This window comes from Arachis ipaensis, chromosome B7 (assembly GCF_059453495.1).
Source record: "Arachis ipaensis isolate K30076 ecotype BB chromosome B7, ASM5945349v1, whole genome shotgun sequence".
Lineage (NCBI taxonomy): Eukaryota > Viridiplantae > Streptophyta > Magnoliopsida > Fabales > Fabaceae > Arachis > Arachis ipaensis.
In genome coordinates, this window is record NC_142442.1 from 8896574 (window position 1) to 8910030 (window position 13457).

Sequence of the window (13457 nt, forward strand, 5' to 3'; positions counted from 1 at the left end):
AAAATTAAAAGGGAGGTCAAACTCATAAAAAAATAAAATCATGTATTATATATGAATTCAATTAAGGAGTTAATTTTTTTGGCCAAAAATCAGTTAATTTTTTTGAATTATATATTCTAAATTCTAAATGTTAAATCTTAAATTATAATCTTAATGTCTCGAAAAGTAGAAAATAATATTTTATAATAAAAAATAACCCATATTAATTAGTTGTATATATATATATAGCATTAGCGAGCCATATGTATGTATAGTCTTCTCTTTCGGAGCTGGACGATGATGCATGAGACCTACAATAATTATCGCTCTTTGTATCTTCAACAAATATTTCAACAACAAAATTATTATGCTCTCGGGACCGGAGAGAAATTAAGATTACACGCACGTATATATATGCAACAAATTCAAACAATTATAGAGAAGATACTAAATTCTAAACCCTAAAACAAAAGTTTTCTTTGTTTCTTAAAACTTTTGTAGCTTATATAGTTGTTTTTCTAAAATTATATCAAGTGCTATTGTTTAAACATCACTATATTTTGCCGATATCTTTAGATATACTTTAAAATTATATAAATATTTATCAAATTTTATGTCCTTAAAATAGTGTTTGTTTTGAGGTATTGGACAGAGATTAGGAGATTGGAACTTAATATCATGTTTGTTAGTTTAGAAATTGGTATTAAAATTTCAGTCTTTATCTTCAAAATTTCAGTATGTTAATACCTTTAAATAGTGGAAACACATGAGACTAAAATTTTTTGGGATAGAGACTAAAACTTTAATAACATTTTATTCTTAAAATACACTCATTTCAATTAATCAATTCCAATTTTATCCTTTATGTAAATTAAATTAGAATTTCATTTTTATTTCGGTCTCTATCTCCCACTTTACACCAAACACAATACTGAGACTTATTTCAGCTTCAGTCTCTCAGTCTTTGTTTCTTTTCCAAACGTTACCTAACAGAATAAAAATTATACGATAATATAGCTGTTTAATTTAGAATTCAATTTAACACAATACACTATATGGTAATTAATAATGGTGTAAAATATAAAAAAATATTTCTAATATTTACACAATTAAATCTATCAATATTACACGATAAAAGATAGTTTAAAAAATTATCATGGTAATATTACTAATGAATGCATTGATCTTAGGAATATTTATATCAATTTAATTGATCTATTGGTCTTTATGGTTTTATTAAAATTTTTATTTTTTAATTAAATATTTGTTAGTATAAAAAATATTAAAATTAATTAAATATTTTTTATAAATTAAAAATATTTATAATTACGAATCTAATTAGATTGTCTTTAACCATATTTTAAAAAAATATTTTATTAATTTAAATATTTTTAAATAAAAAATACTTAATTATAAAATAAAAAATAATATAAAAATTTAAATGAAAAATAAAAAAATTTAATTATAAATTTAACAAAGTTATAAAAAATAACAGACATAGATACTGAAATCCAGCAATAATGGACAAGACTATTAGGAGTTACGGATATGATCATAATGATTTCAATTATAAATAATATTATAGGATGCTTCATTTATATGTGACTTGGTAGCTAGCTAGAAAAACTCACGTGAGTTGCACTTTGGAAAAGTACATTCACATGGCAATGTGCATCATCAAATGATACAAAATTTATTAAAAGTATAAAGTGGCGTTATAAGTGCTTCTGTTCTTCGTGGACAGGAACAAAGATAAAACATGTTGCATTGGCGACAATTCAAGAATCTGTCAAGATAATATAGACAACACTAATGGCTGGCATAAGAACTTCATTGTATCTATATATGTAATGTAAGTACCACTCGTCTTACATGTGGTAACCAGTTAATTAATAAGCATCCATAGATTTTTACTAATTAACCTCAACAAAATAATGTGATCATGATTTATTGTATTCAAGGTTGATGATTTTTACTTTTAATGTTGGAAATTTAGTTTCAATTGTGGTGACTTATTTTTGAGGGAAGTAGTAGAGATTTTAATTTGAGTGGGATTGTTATCACATATTTTATATCTTCTCCATGTTTCGTAGTTAAATATATTTTTGTTGTATTTTCTGTAATAATCATAGACATTAAGATGAATCACGTTAATTAATTATTGTGACAACTTTATTATTCCACTTTTGCTCGCACAATTCTGCTTATTCCACGTTAATTAATTATCGTCCCACTCGTACACTTTGAAAATAGAATAAAAGTTTAGAGTGTGGAATTTGATCAATAGAATACATATTAGATTATTAGATAATCAATAATAATCATCAAATAACAAAAATGCTATGCGCACATAAAATAAATTACTAAATTAATCACTGTATATTTATATATAAATATAAATATAGTTTAATTTTAATGTTTATATTAATAATTAATTTTAATGTATATTAGTTTATATTAATAATTAATTTTAATATATATTTAATAATATGATTGATCAAATAAATACTAAAATTAATAAAAAATATATATATAATTTAACTTATTTTTAATATATATTTTATATTTTATATAAATAACTGAATAATCTCACACCATTAGATATAATTTCACATAATTAAAAATATTATTGATAATTAATTGATAACCGGAAATCACAAAATCCTGGTCCTCTAGTACTTCTCTGTCCGATATTTGTGAAGATTATATATATATGGAGAATCTGCATTTCCTATTTTACCCCTATGTAGAAGGCAGCATTATATATATTTATGTGAAGATAAAAGGGTAGATAGCTAGGTAGGTTTCTTCCCTAGAGAACATTTTACTGCATTTAACCGAGTATAAAGGAATGGATTGAATGGGATAAAATCTTTGCACTATGGTCTAGGGACAGCTAATACCAATTTGTCCTTTTTCTGAGGCATATATAATTTTGTGCTGCCTGTGAACATCATCATCTTTCTTTCATACTAATAAATAATAATCACCAAACTTTGTTCTCTTCTTTCTTCTTCATTGTCTGCAAAGTCTAAAAGTATGGGACTACAACCCAGAACGTGATCGATGTATGTAGCATCATAGTATCACACACATTTCAATGATCTTTAATTTAATTACAAACCCTTTAATCACTTCTCCAATAACCTAGGAACACCCATCTTTCATCTTTGCACATATACTTAGTTAATGGTACTAGTTTTTATGACCCAAAAATGCCACAGTTCCATTTTTGTTACATTCTTAAAAAAAAAAAAATATTTAGCATAAACTTAAATTTTTATCCAGAAAAGTAAAAAAAAAAAATTTTATTTGAGAGAACATATTAGAGATATACTTATATATATATATATATATATATATATATATGAGGAATGTTAAGGGGCCAGCAATTTTTGTGATTTGTAGCCATCAAATAGCCATCAATGATAGTTTTAATGGTGTGAGATTTCATCCAATGACTCACTTTTCTTTGCTGGTTACATGCTGGCCAGAATTGAACAAAGTTGCTGGCCCCTAAACTTTTCCTATAAATATATATATATATATATATATATATATATATATATATATATATATTATTTTTATTATTAAATTTTTTTGGATTATTGATAAATTTTAGGAACGAATTATTTCAGTTTGAAATTAATTAATTCTACACCCTTTTGAGTACTTTTTATTATTGATAAAAATGTCACTAATTTAAATTCCTAATTAAAATTTAGGTTTAATTTACAAAACATCACCTAGCAAGTCTTAATTTAAACTTAGTATAAAAGTTGGAGAGGTTCTTTTTGCTTTTGGATATCCATACATTTAAACACATTTTATTTACCCAGGTCCCAAAAAAAAAAAAAAACATTTTATTTACAAACATTAAATTAAAAAGAACAAGATGCTATAAGCATGTAAAGGGATCAAATATATATGATATTATTGATCAATATATAAGAAGCAAGACTAGGCTATCCATAATCCATATATATATAAAACACATTTTAACATGTATAATATATTAAGCTTCTACTTTTGCCCCTAACATTTGGACTTTACGTTTAATAATCTGCTTTCCCCAATTATACATATCCAACTCAAATTAAAAGAACTTTAGATGATATGGTAATTAAACAAAATTATATTAGAGATTTAATTATTAATGTATTTTTTTAAATTCAAAATTTTTGGATGAATAATTTTAGATTTAATTACTCTGTTGGTCCTTATAGTTTCACCAAATTTTTAAATAGGTCCTTATACTTTTTTTCTTTTTATTTAGGTCTCTACATTGCTTTAATTTTGTAATTAAGTCTTTTCTAGTGTAAAAAATATTAGAGTTAACTGAATATTTTTTCACAAATTGAAGGTATTTATAATTAAAAACTTAATTAAATCATTGACTGTATATATTTTGGTAAAAATATTATGTTAATTTTAGCATTCTTAACATAAAAATGATGTAATTACAAAATAAAAAACAGTATAGGAACTCAATTGAAAGGAAAAAAAATATAGGAACCTAATTAAAAATTTGGTGAAACTATAGGAACCAACAAAGTAATTAAACCATAATTTTATGATATATTATCAGAATTTTTATGATTGACATTTAAACAAAAAATTAACTTCAGATAAATAAAAAGAAAAAAAGTTACGCAAATAAAAATTCATATAAATTCAAAAAAAAAAAAGTCTTAAAAGTAAAAATAAGTTAAAAATATGATAATTTAATTCTATATTTTCTTTTATCATCTTAAATTTTTAGGATAAATAATTTTAATAAATATATCCCAGCACCCCATGATTGATAGTTCAATTTTAAGATGATGGATGATTGCTTAATTAGCTTTGTTCACGGGCGGGGTGAGGCAAACTCAATCAGCTAGATAGCTATAGTATAATAATGTACCATATAATTAAATGAATAGCAGAAGATGGTGAAAAATATTGAAATAATGTATAAATAAATATGTTTATATAGGATTTATGAGATGAGGTTTAATTTGTCGACATCACAAGCTGCTGCTTGAGCAGGCAGCAGAATCCACCGCACCAGACAATCGGAAAATAAATAAAAATAATGTGGTGGCGATTACGGTGTCTTTTACAGGAGGGACATGTCATAAGGCTATTCTTTTCAACTGTTTGTGACTACTTGTTAATTTACGGACACCATTCCATCCAATGGCAGAGATTAATTGCTAAGTAAAGAAAGTACCTTTACCAGTTTTAAAATTCATAATATTATTTTCTTAAACTTTTTAAATTGTTTTTTTTCATTTTATTTTTATAATTGTTTATTAAAATTAACTTAAAAATTATAATGTAAAAAATAATATTATCAATTTTGAGAGTGATAATAAAATCACTTTCCGATGCTTTACATTTGTTGTGTTTTTATGTCTTTTACATATATATTCAAATTGTATGCTAATAAGCCAGCCCACACCACCCACGGGTCCAACTTATGGAATATATATAATTGGTCTCTATTATTATATTTTTTGTTTATTAAGTATGTAATTTTTTAAAATAGTAAATATTTTATCTATTTATTTATTATATATAATGAAAATTGAGAGGAGTTTAATGTACAATTTTTTCCTTTTAAACGTTCTTTTATTATATATGTTCATAAAAATATTATATATAATTTAAATTTAAGACGTCTTATTTTTCGATTGTAAAATAATTATTATCTTAAATAAACTCAAAATTTTTATTATGATAAATATTTAAGAATTAAAATATTAAACTGATAGACATGTTTGTAGATATACATTATATATGGATTATTACTTTTAATAATAATAATAATAATAATAATAATAATAATAATAATAATAATAATAATAATAATAATAATAATAATAATAATTAAAAAAAAAACGACGCCACTTCAAAATTGAAGTGTGACAGGAATTTGAGGAATGTGCGTAATTTGTGAATATGGTATTTTTTTGGACTTCAAAGCCCAAAAGATGGAACGACCCACATAAGGCCCAAAATAAAAGCCCATAAAAATGCTGACTATGAAGCCCAAATAATATTAGGTACGGTCCACTATGATGGTTCGATCATTCATCATTGTGCCGCCACCACTGGCAGTCGTATGAAGCAGTTGCAGCTGAAAAAAAGTAGAAACCCTTCGGTCTGCGAAAATTACAGCAGAAAACAGAAGACGAGAGCGTAGTCACTAGTTGCAGCTGAAGAAGAAGAAAGAAGAATGGGGAAGAAAGCTAAAGGTTCAAGGAAGGGTAAGAAGGCGTGGAGAGCTAACATCAGCACCGAAGACATCGAAGATTTCTTCGAGAAAACCACCAAGGACGCTCTCTCCGGCGGCACCCTTGACGCCCTTCCCAGCGATGCACTTTTCTTCGAAGACAAGTCCAAAGGTTCTTCCTTTAACTTGAATTAGGTTAGGTTAGAATGCAATGGCGCGTTGGAAATTGGTTATTGTTATTGTTCTTGTTTTGATAATATTTTGTTTTCGATAGATTATTTTCAGGGGAGTTGCTTGCAAATTATTATGCAAAATAAGATTGTGAAAGATGACCAGTAATGATTATTTGATTTTTGTATATGATGATGAGTTATGTGAGTTATGATGACTTGGATGTTTCGTATTTGTGGCTACCATGATATCTGTACAAAAATAAAATTAGCCACTCTTATAACACATGTTGGAATATAGAATGTACATTGAATATGTGTGAAGCAACTCAGGTATATATACACAAATGGTGGCTTATTCGGTAGCTGCATATAGCATTTTGGATTTTTGGCTGCCTTTTGCAGTTTGTGTTTCTAGTGTTTCTCCATGGATTTTGGATATTTGTCATTTGACGATGTGATTGTGGTTATCTAATTTAATGTGGCTGGCTACTAGATCTTGCGGTGAAGAGGAAGATTGAAAAGCACAGGGAAAAAGTGCTCCATGTTGATAGTGTGCTACAGGGGAACCAGTTTGTTAAGCCGGTGCCATCTTCTACACGAAAGAAGGGCGGTAAAAACCATAAAGCGGTCTCTATGACAAAAGAGGCTAATAAGGTAAGTAATTTCCATTGATGCAGCAATAATTTAGTAGCAGTAAGAGTTGCCCAAAGATTGAAGAATGTGCTCAGTTGTAATCATCATGTTTGGACAGATGGAAGCAGTCATTTGTTTTTCCTCTCCATTCTAAATGTTATTCTGATTATGTATTGTTTACATTTATTCTTTTTCTCATGATCAATCTCAGGATGATTCCGACTTACCTTCTGATGTATTTGATATGTGGGGTGATAAAGGTACGTCATATGCTTATTATTTTTTTGCAGTTGTGGTTTGCTTTTTTGTTAGCATTTTGGGATGTTTAACAATGATTCTTTGAACTTGTCATGCAGATGAGGACATTAGAAAGGGAAAGAAGGTACACTTTATGGCTTGATAGATTCATTTTGTGGATTTTCTTTTTCTTTTTTCTTTTTATGATTTATCTCAGCATTTTTATTTGATGGTGTGATGGATGCATGCTTCACAGGTCACAAAGCCTTCTCTTATTCCAGCAGTAGAGGTTGATCCTCCTGGATGCTCGTTCAATCCCTCATACGAAAGTCATCGGGTAAATTATTAAGAAATACTTTGTTTACTTAATATTTTTTTTTTTTATGTTTTGTCATGAATCTTACACGTGTCTTTAAAAAATTTGATTGTCTAACCAGGATGTATTAGCTTGTGCTGTTGCACAAGAAATGCAAAAGATCTACAAAGATGAATTGGGCCCTACACCAGTTCCGTTGACTGTTTCCGGAGAAGCTATTGCTGAAGAAGATGTGAGGCTTGTTCTTTCATTTGTGTCATTACTGTTCTGTGGAGTTTTAGTCTGATTTCTAATGTTTTAGATATGTGAATTTATATGCAAGTATATGGGGTTCCAACATTAATTGTGTCGCTATTTGGATACGGGTTGAGTCTTTGGTTCTGTTTTCTTTGTAGAGGTTTTTTCTTGATGTTGATGATGGGAGTGATGATGATGAAGGTAATTTGGAAAGCGAGGGTGATAATGAGGATGGTGCATCAGAGAAAAGGTATGCTGACAAACTTTTGATTGACCTGACATTGCTCAAATACTATACTATTCTTGACATTTTCCCTCGAATCGTTTTTTGCCCCTGAAGATAAAAATTATTCATCAAAATAATGGAAATATACTTCTTTTGTTTCCATTAATGTTACAAATTCTCAATTTTCTTTCCTAGCAGTTAATTGATGACTTCTCCTTATAATTAGTGAAACGTATTTACCTGTATAATGCGTATCTGATCTGATTTCTTGAGAATATATTTCTGATTCTCTTTTGTTTTTTAACTAAGTTAATGTCAAATTTGCATAATCCTTTCGAATTATGTTGACTCATTATGCTTGTAATTGTAAATAGGTTCCATACATCCCAACTAAAAATCTGATATATTTGAATTGTTTGAATATTCATCCAACAGGCCTATCAAAACAAAGAGGGTCACTAAAGTTGAGTTGAACAAGAGACTTAGGCGAAAAGAACAACAGAAAAAAGAAGCAGAAGCTAAGAAGTTGGTGGAATTGTCAAAAGAAATTGACAGGTAGCATGATTATTTTCTACGTTTCCAACAACGATAAAAGGTGATATTTAAGCTGTTTTGATTCTTCTGGTTACAGCATACCTGAAATTATGGAGGAAATCAAGCAAGAAGACGAGGAAAAGCAGAAGAAACGGATCAGGCGTGAAGTTGCTAAACAAGAGAGGTTAAAGGCACGGCCACCACGCTTAGGAAAGCACAAGTAAGTAGTCTTTTCTATTTATCTTAATTTGCTTTCAAAACCTTAGTTATTGGAATGAGAGGACTTGCCAAGAGTACTTCAGTGGTTTTGACCCAACAAATATTCTTCCATACACATGATTCTTTGTGGGTGTATATTTATCACAATTCGTTAATAGGTTTGAGCCTGCTCCTGTTCAAGTTCTCCTAAGCGATGAAATAAATGGATCCATCCGGAAGCTTAAGGTAGGCTTGTAAAATTCTCTTGCTTACTTTTTGTTATCTATTTTCTGAGTTTTTTCAAACATCCAAGTAACTTCTCAATTTCAATGACATATATGTAGGGTTGTTGTAGCCTTATAAAGGACCGATATAAAAGCTTAGAGAAGAGAGGATTGATTGTTCCAGCATCCAAAACACCAAAGAGGAAGAGGTTAGTTTACTTCTCTAACATTATATGTAACATGTCATCATCAAATAATTTTTGCATATAGTTCATACATCTATATTTTGACCCTGTTTGATATGACACATTTAAAATTTGTATGACATTGTGTTTGTTATGGCTTTGGCAGGAAGTAGAGTCCTCTTGATTGTTGGTTCCATAACCAAGCATTGAAGCCATGGATGAAAGACCAAAACAATTTTATCTAAATCAAGATTTTGTTTCTTGTGTTCGTTTTATTTATATGCTCCTAGTCACAGTTAATGTGTCTACAGTCTACATATCAATATGTAATCCGATATTTCTACATATATTTGTAACCATATTTATTATTTGTTGAGCAAGACTTGTGATCAAAATCCCAAAACTAATAGCATAGAATTTTAATTTTTCCTGTAGCATATGAGAAATTTCATGCAAAATTGATATATTATATACTTTTTAACTTGGTTCATCATATTTGTGTTTATTCAAACACCTCAACTTTCAACTAATCAGGGCTGCTATCTTATCTTATATGTTATATCCTTATTCAATGTTAGGCTGTTTGAACTTTGAACGCTCGAGATTAAGAATATCTAGAAGACTTTCCCAAAAGTTTCAATTAATATGAATCAGGAATTTAAAAAATATAAATATATAGTAAAAATCTTGTTTTGCAATTGAATGAATCTCAAATAAATGGATATTCAGAGGTTCAGGATCCTCTTAGCAACAAGTCACTCTAGCAGCTTTGAATTCTTTTTAAAGTATTTTTCTTATTCAAACCCCTGCCTCTGAATAAATGAGTTTTCATTTTCACTGACACAAAAATGAGAACATATTTGGTTAGTAGGTTTCTGTTTTTTCTTATGTTCAGTTATATATTAGCTACAAAATTGTTGGTTATATACTCACGTGCCATAAGAAATAGAAATTTAGTAAAACCAGCATATCATGACCTTTTTAGCAAATTTTATGAAAATATTTTCTTAGCAAGAAAAATTCATTCGATTATAACATGGTCAAAGGCATTCTTAATGAATCAGCATAAGGTCAAAGACACTTTATTCTTGGTATTAGATAATATATAATAATTTATAATTTATAATATGCACAAGAAAAACTAAGCAAGATGAATGGTCCATTATATTGTCTAACTTTATAACCGCGTTTCTTTTCCATTTTATTCAAAGTGTGATCAACTATTTAAGTTGCATGAAAAATATGAGAACCAACTGCTTCATCTCCTATATATTACAGTGTTCTTAATTCTTACAACTAGAAAAAGGAAACTCTTATTAATTAATTTGTGAAGTAATGGAGGCAAGTGCACCTGATTTTGCATTGGCACATGGGTTCCCCATGAATATGATAAGTGTAGTAGATGATAAGTTCTGTGTTGTAAACCCAACAGAAATGATTGTGAAGAAGAAATACAATGGATTGTTGTTGAAGCAACGTTACAAAGTGAAAGATGTTAATGGGAAACTCTTGCTTCAAGTTGATGGGCCAAGCTTAAGCATCCACAAAAAGAGGGTTATGCGTGATGCTCAAGGTTCACCAATCCTCATAATGCAAGAGAAGGTGATCAACAAACACATGCAATATTGCATGTTGAACATTATTCTTACGAATAAATGACTGTTTTAGTCTCTAATATTTAAGTTAAGTCCTCTTCTTTACGTTTAAAATGTCGTATTTTTATTCTAAACGTTTTATTTTAGTCATTTAGTCAAAATGATTCTTTTCTTCTAAAAATACCCTTTTTTCTTTAATTGTTTTTTTCTTTTTTTTTTCCTTATTATTTTGTCTATTTCTCTCTTAAATCACTAAAATAACTACTGCGAACTAAAACAACACTTTACTCATTACTTATTAACCTATCATTTCTAATTATGCAAAATTAAAGCAGTTGTAATTCTGATAATGAAAAATATAAACTAACTCGATACCCATAAAATGCTAGCAGGTTAAAATGGTATCGCTCCGGCACCGGTGGAGGGTTCATAGAGGGAAAAGCTCAGATGATAAGGATGTGATATTTGGGGTGAGAAGGTCACACCCAATGGACATGAAACCTCGGCTTGATGTGTTCATGCCTGGTAATACTGATGAAGATGTAAGCAACTTTCAAGTTGTTGGTAGCCACACTCAAAAATCTTGCACTATTTACAAAGGTGACACCATCATTGCTCAGGTACAAATTTAATAATAAATGTTAGAGTAAATAGTCAAATTAGTTTTCAAAAAGATTATTTATTTTTTAAATTAGTCCCCAAAAATTTTTCTTAATCAAATGGGTCCTTCAAAGATTTTATGTTAGTCATTTTAGTTCTTTTGTCACTTCCGTTACTAACGATATCAAAATTTGTTGATATGATACATTTAATGACACCATAACGCATACTTAGTAGTTTTAATTAGCGGTTAACATGATAAATTTGTGAAATTAGATCAAATTAACCCCAACTTGAGGAATTCCAATGCTTCAAGTTCTTCCCTCAATTAGGTTTTAATTTGTTCCAATTTCATAAATTTATCATGCTAATAGTAAATAAAACTCCTATGTGTGTGTTGTAATATTACTTAACGTGTCACATTGACAAATTTTGGCGCCATCAACAAAAAATGATAGAAAAACTAACGCGATTAATTTAAAATCTTTAAAGGCGAATTCGATAAAAAAAAAAAAATTTGGAGACTAATTCGAAGAACGAATAATTTTTTAAGGACGAATTTGACCATTTACCTATAAATATTAAGAATATTTATATATACAATATTTTTTATCCTTAATGTTTATGATTTTTTTTTTAAAAAAAACTTTTAACATTTTATTTCGTTTAATTTTGTTTTTAACATTTTTAATTCATTCAATTTTATCCGTAATGTTTTTGATCTGTGTCAAATCTATCTTAGATATTTTTAAATTTGTTTTTAATGTTTTACATAGAGTTAACATTTGAAGGTAATTTTAACACAAATAAAAAAATTAAGAATAAAATTGAATAAATTAACTATTAAAAATATTTAAAAAAAATTATAAATATTAAGGATAACAAATATATTTCATCCTTATATATTATTATATATAATTTTTAACAAAGTAATTTACTATTAGCATAATCAATTCCATAGCAAATTTCTTTCTCAAATATTGATATTAATGCTATACAATCACGCTCACGCCAATTGCAATGCTTTTTTATTCAGGTTTGCAGATTTTGTTTTATGTCAATACAATTTTGTAAAACTTGTTTTAACAAAATAAAAGTGAAGAATCATTTCTCGTACTCAAAAATTCAGTTTTTAATTAAATAATAAAAATAAATAAATAATACTGTTAGTCCTTAAAAATTAACTCAACCAATAAATGCAACATTTCTTTTTTTATAAATAGTAAACGACATGTGCATTTGATTCAACATTATTTTTCAAAAACATTTCTCAAAAAATGGGGCGAAATTATTATTATTATTATTATTATTATTATTATTATTATTATTATTATTATTATTTACTAATGAACCAAGGAAAAATGAAGCACATTTTTTTAAATTGATTTGTGTAGGTAAGTGATGTGTTCCCAAGCAGAAACTTCAGCAAATGGAAAGAAAGCTATAAAGTGAAGATTAATGAAGGGGTGGATTATGCTTTCGTCGTGGCATTACTTGTAATATTAACCGTAAATGACTACATTTGAATTTGGTTTCCCTCGGCATTAAATCAATAATAATAATAAGAAGGATGTTGTGTCTAGCAAAAAATGGTTGAAATAATGGGCTGAAATAAATAAAGCCTAGATTCTGGATAAATAAGCGAAGGAATTGTTGTAAAATAAATAAGGAAGATATAATAATAATAAAATAAAGAAGTAAAAGTAGAAGATTCTAGTATTAATATTTATTATAATTATTATTTTAATATAATAGAGATGATTAATATATTTACTAATATTATTTATATGGTAAATTTAGAACCCATGGAGAGATAAAAAAAAAGAGAGAATTTATATTATAGTAATGTATAGAGAAAGAAGAATATTTTTATTACTGTGTATCTCATATGTTTTATTACGTTGCTATTTATAAGCACAAAGAAGCTTTATTTTTAAACATAATTAAATATAATTATCTTTAGTAAACTAAGTCTCATGGAAAATTATCATCCACCTCATATTTTTATCACAACACTTTCCTTTGGATGACCATTTAGGATTATGGCTCATTAAAATCTTACTAAAGAAAAACCCAATAGGAAAAAATTTTAGTGAAGGA

The 13457-nt window shown here is 27.7% G+C and overlaps 2 protein-coding genes and 1 pseudogene across 4 annotated transcripts in view; all 3 read left to right on the top strand.

Annotated features, from left to right (window-relative positions):
• LOC107609903 (protein P21 pseudogene) overlaps positions 1-13457 on the top strand; it is a 133720-nt pseudogene that overhangs the window by 46096 nt on the left and 74167 nt on the right. The gene's annotated exons all lie outside the window — the stretch shown is intronic.
• On the top strand, positions 6052-9571 carry LOC107609439 (Nop53 protein). Its single transcript, XM_016311421.3, has 12 exons — positions 6052-6371; positions 6866-7026; positions 7217-7265; positions 7362-7387; positions 7499-7579; positions 7680-7790; positions 7954-8045; positions 8457-8576; positions 8653-8775; positions 8933-8999; positions 9098-9186; positions 9329-9571. The coding sequence occupies exons 1-12, from the start codon at positions 6203-6205 to the stop codon at positions 9333-9335; spliced, it is 1095 nt and encodes a 364-aa protein (XP_016166907.1). The 5' UTR covers positions 6052-6202; the 3' UTR covers positions 9336-9571.
• Positions 10431-12925, top strand: LOC107606676 (protein LURP-one-related 15-like). 2 transcript variants are annotated; one of them, XM_088493518.1, is made up of 3 exons: positions 10431-10764; positions 11147-11377; positions 12752-12925. In XM_088493518.1, the coding sequence occupies exons 1-3, from the start codon at positions 10498-10500 to the stop codon at positions 12881-12883; spliced, it is 630 nt and encodes a 209-aa protein (XP_088349644.1). In that variant the 5' UTR covers positions 10431-10497; the 3' UTR covers positions 12884-12925. The 2 variants fall into 2 exon arrangements, with proteins under 2 accessions (XP_088349644.1, XP_016164199.1); XM_016308713.3 differs by having other exon boundaries at positions 11150-11377.

Coding starts and splice junctions, on each gene's coding strand:
- LOC107609439 (XM_016311421.3), top strand. CDS start 6,203: ATGGGGAAGAAAGCTAAAGGTTCAAGGAAGGGTAAGAAGGCGTGGAGA. Junction 7,266..7,361: donor TGATATGTGGGGTGATAAAG/GTACGTCATATG, acceptor CTTGTCATGCAG/ATGAGGACATTAGAAAGGGA. Junction 8,046..8,456: donor GATGGTGCATCAGAGAAAAG/GTATGCTGACAA, acceptor TTCATCCAACAG/GCCTATCAAAACAAAGAGGG.
- LOC107606676 (XM_088493518.1), top strand. CDS start 10,498: ATGGAGGCAAGTGCACCTGATTTTGCATTGGCACATGGGTTCCCCATG. Junction 10,765..11,146: donor TCCTCATAATGCAAGAGAAG/GTGATCAACAAA, acceptor ATAAAATGCTAG/CAGGTTAAAATGGTATCGCT. Junction 11,378..12,751: donor GTGACACCATCATTGCTCAG/GTACAAATTTAA, acceptor TGATTTGTGTAG/GTAAGTGATGTGTTCCCAAG.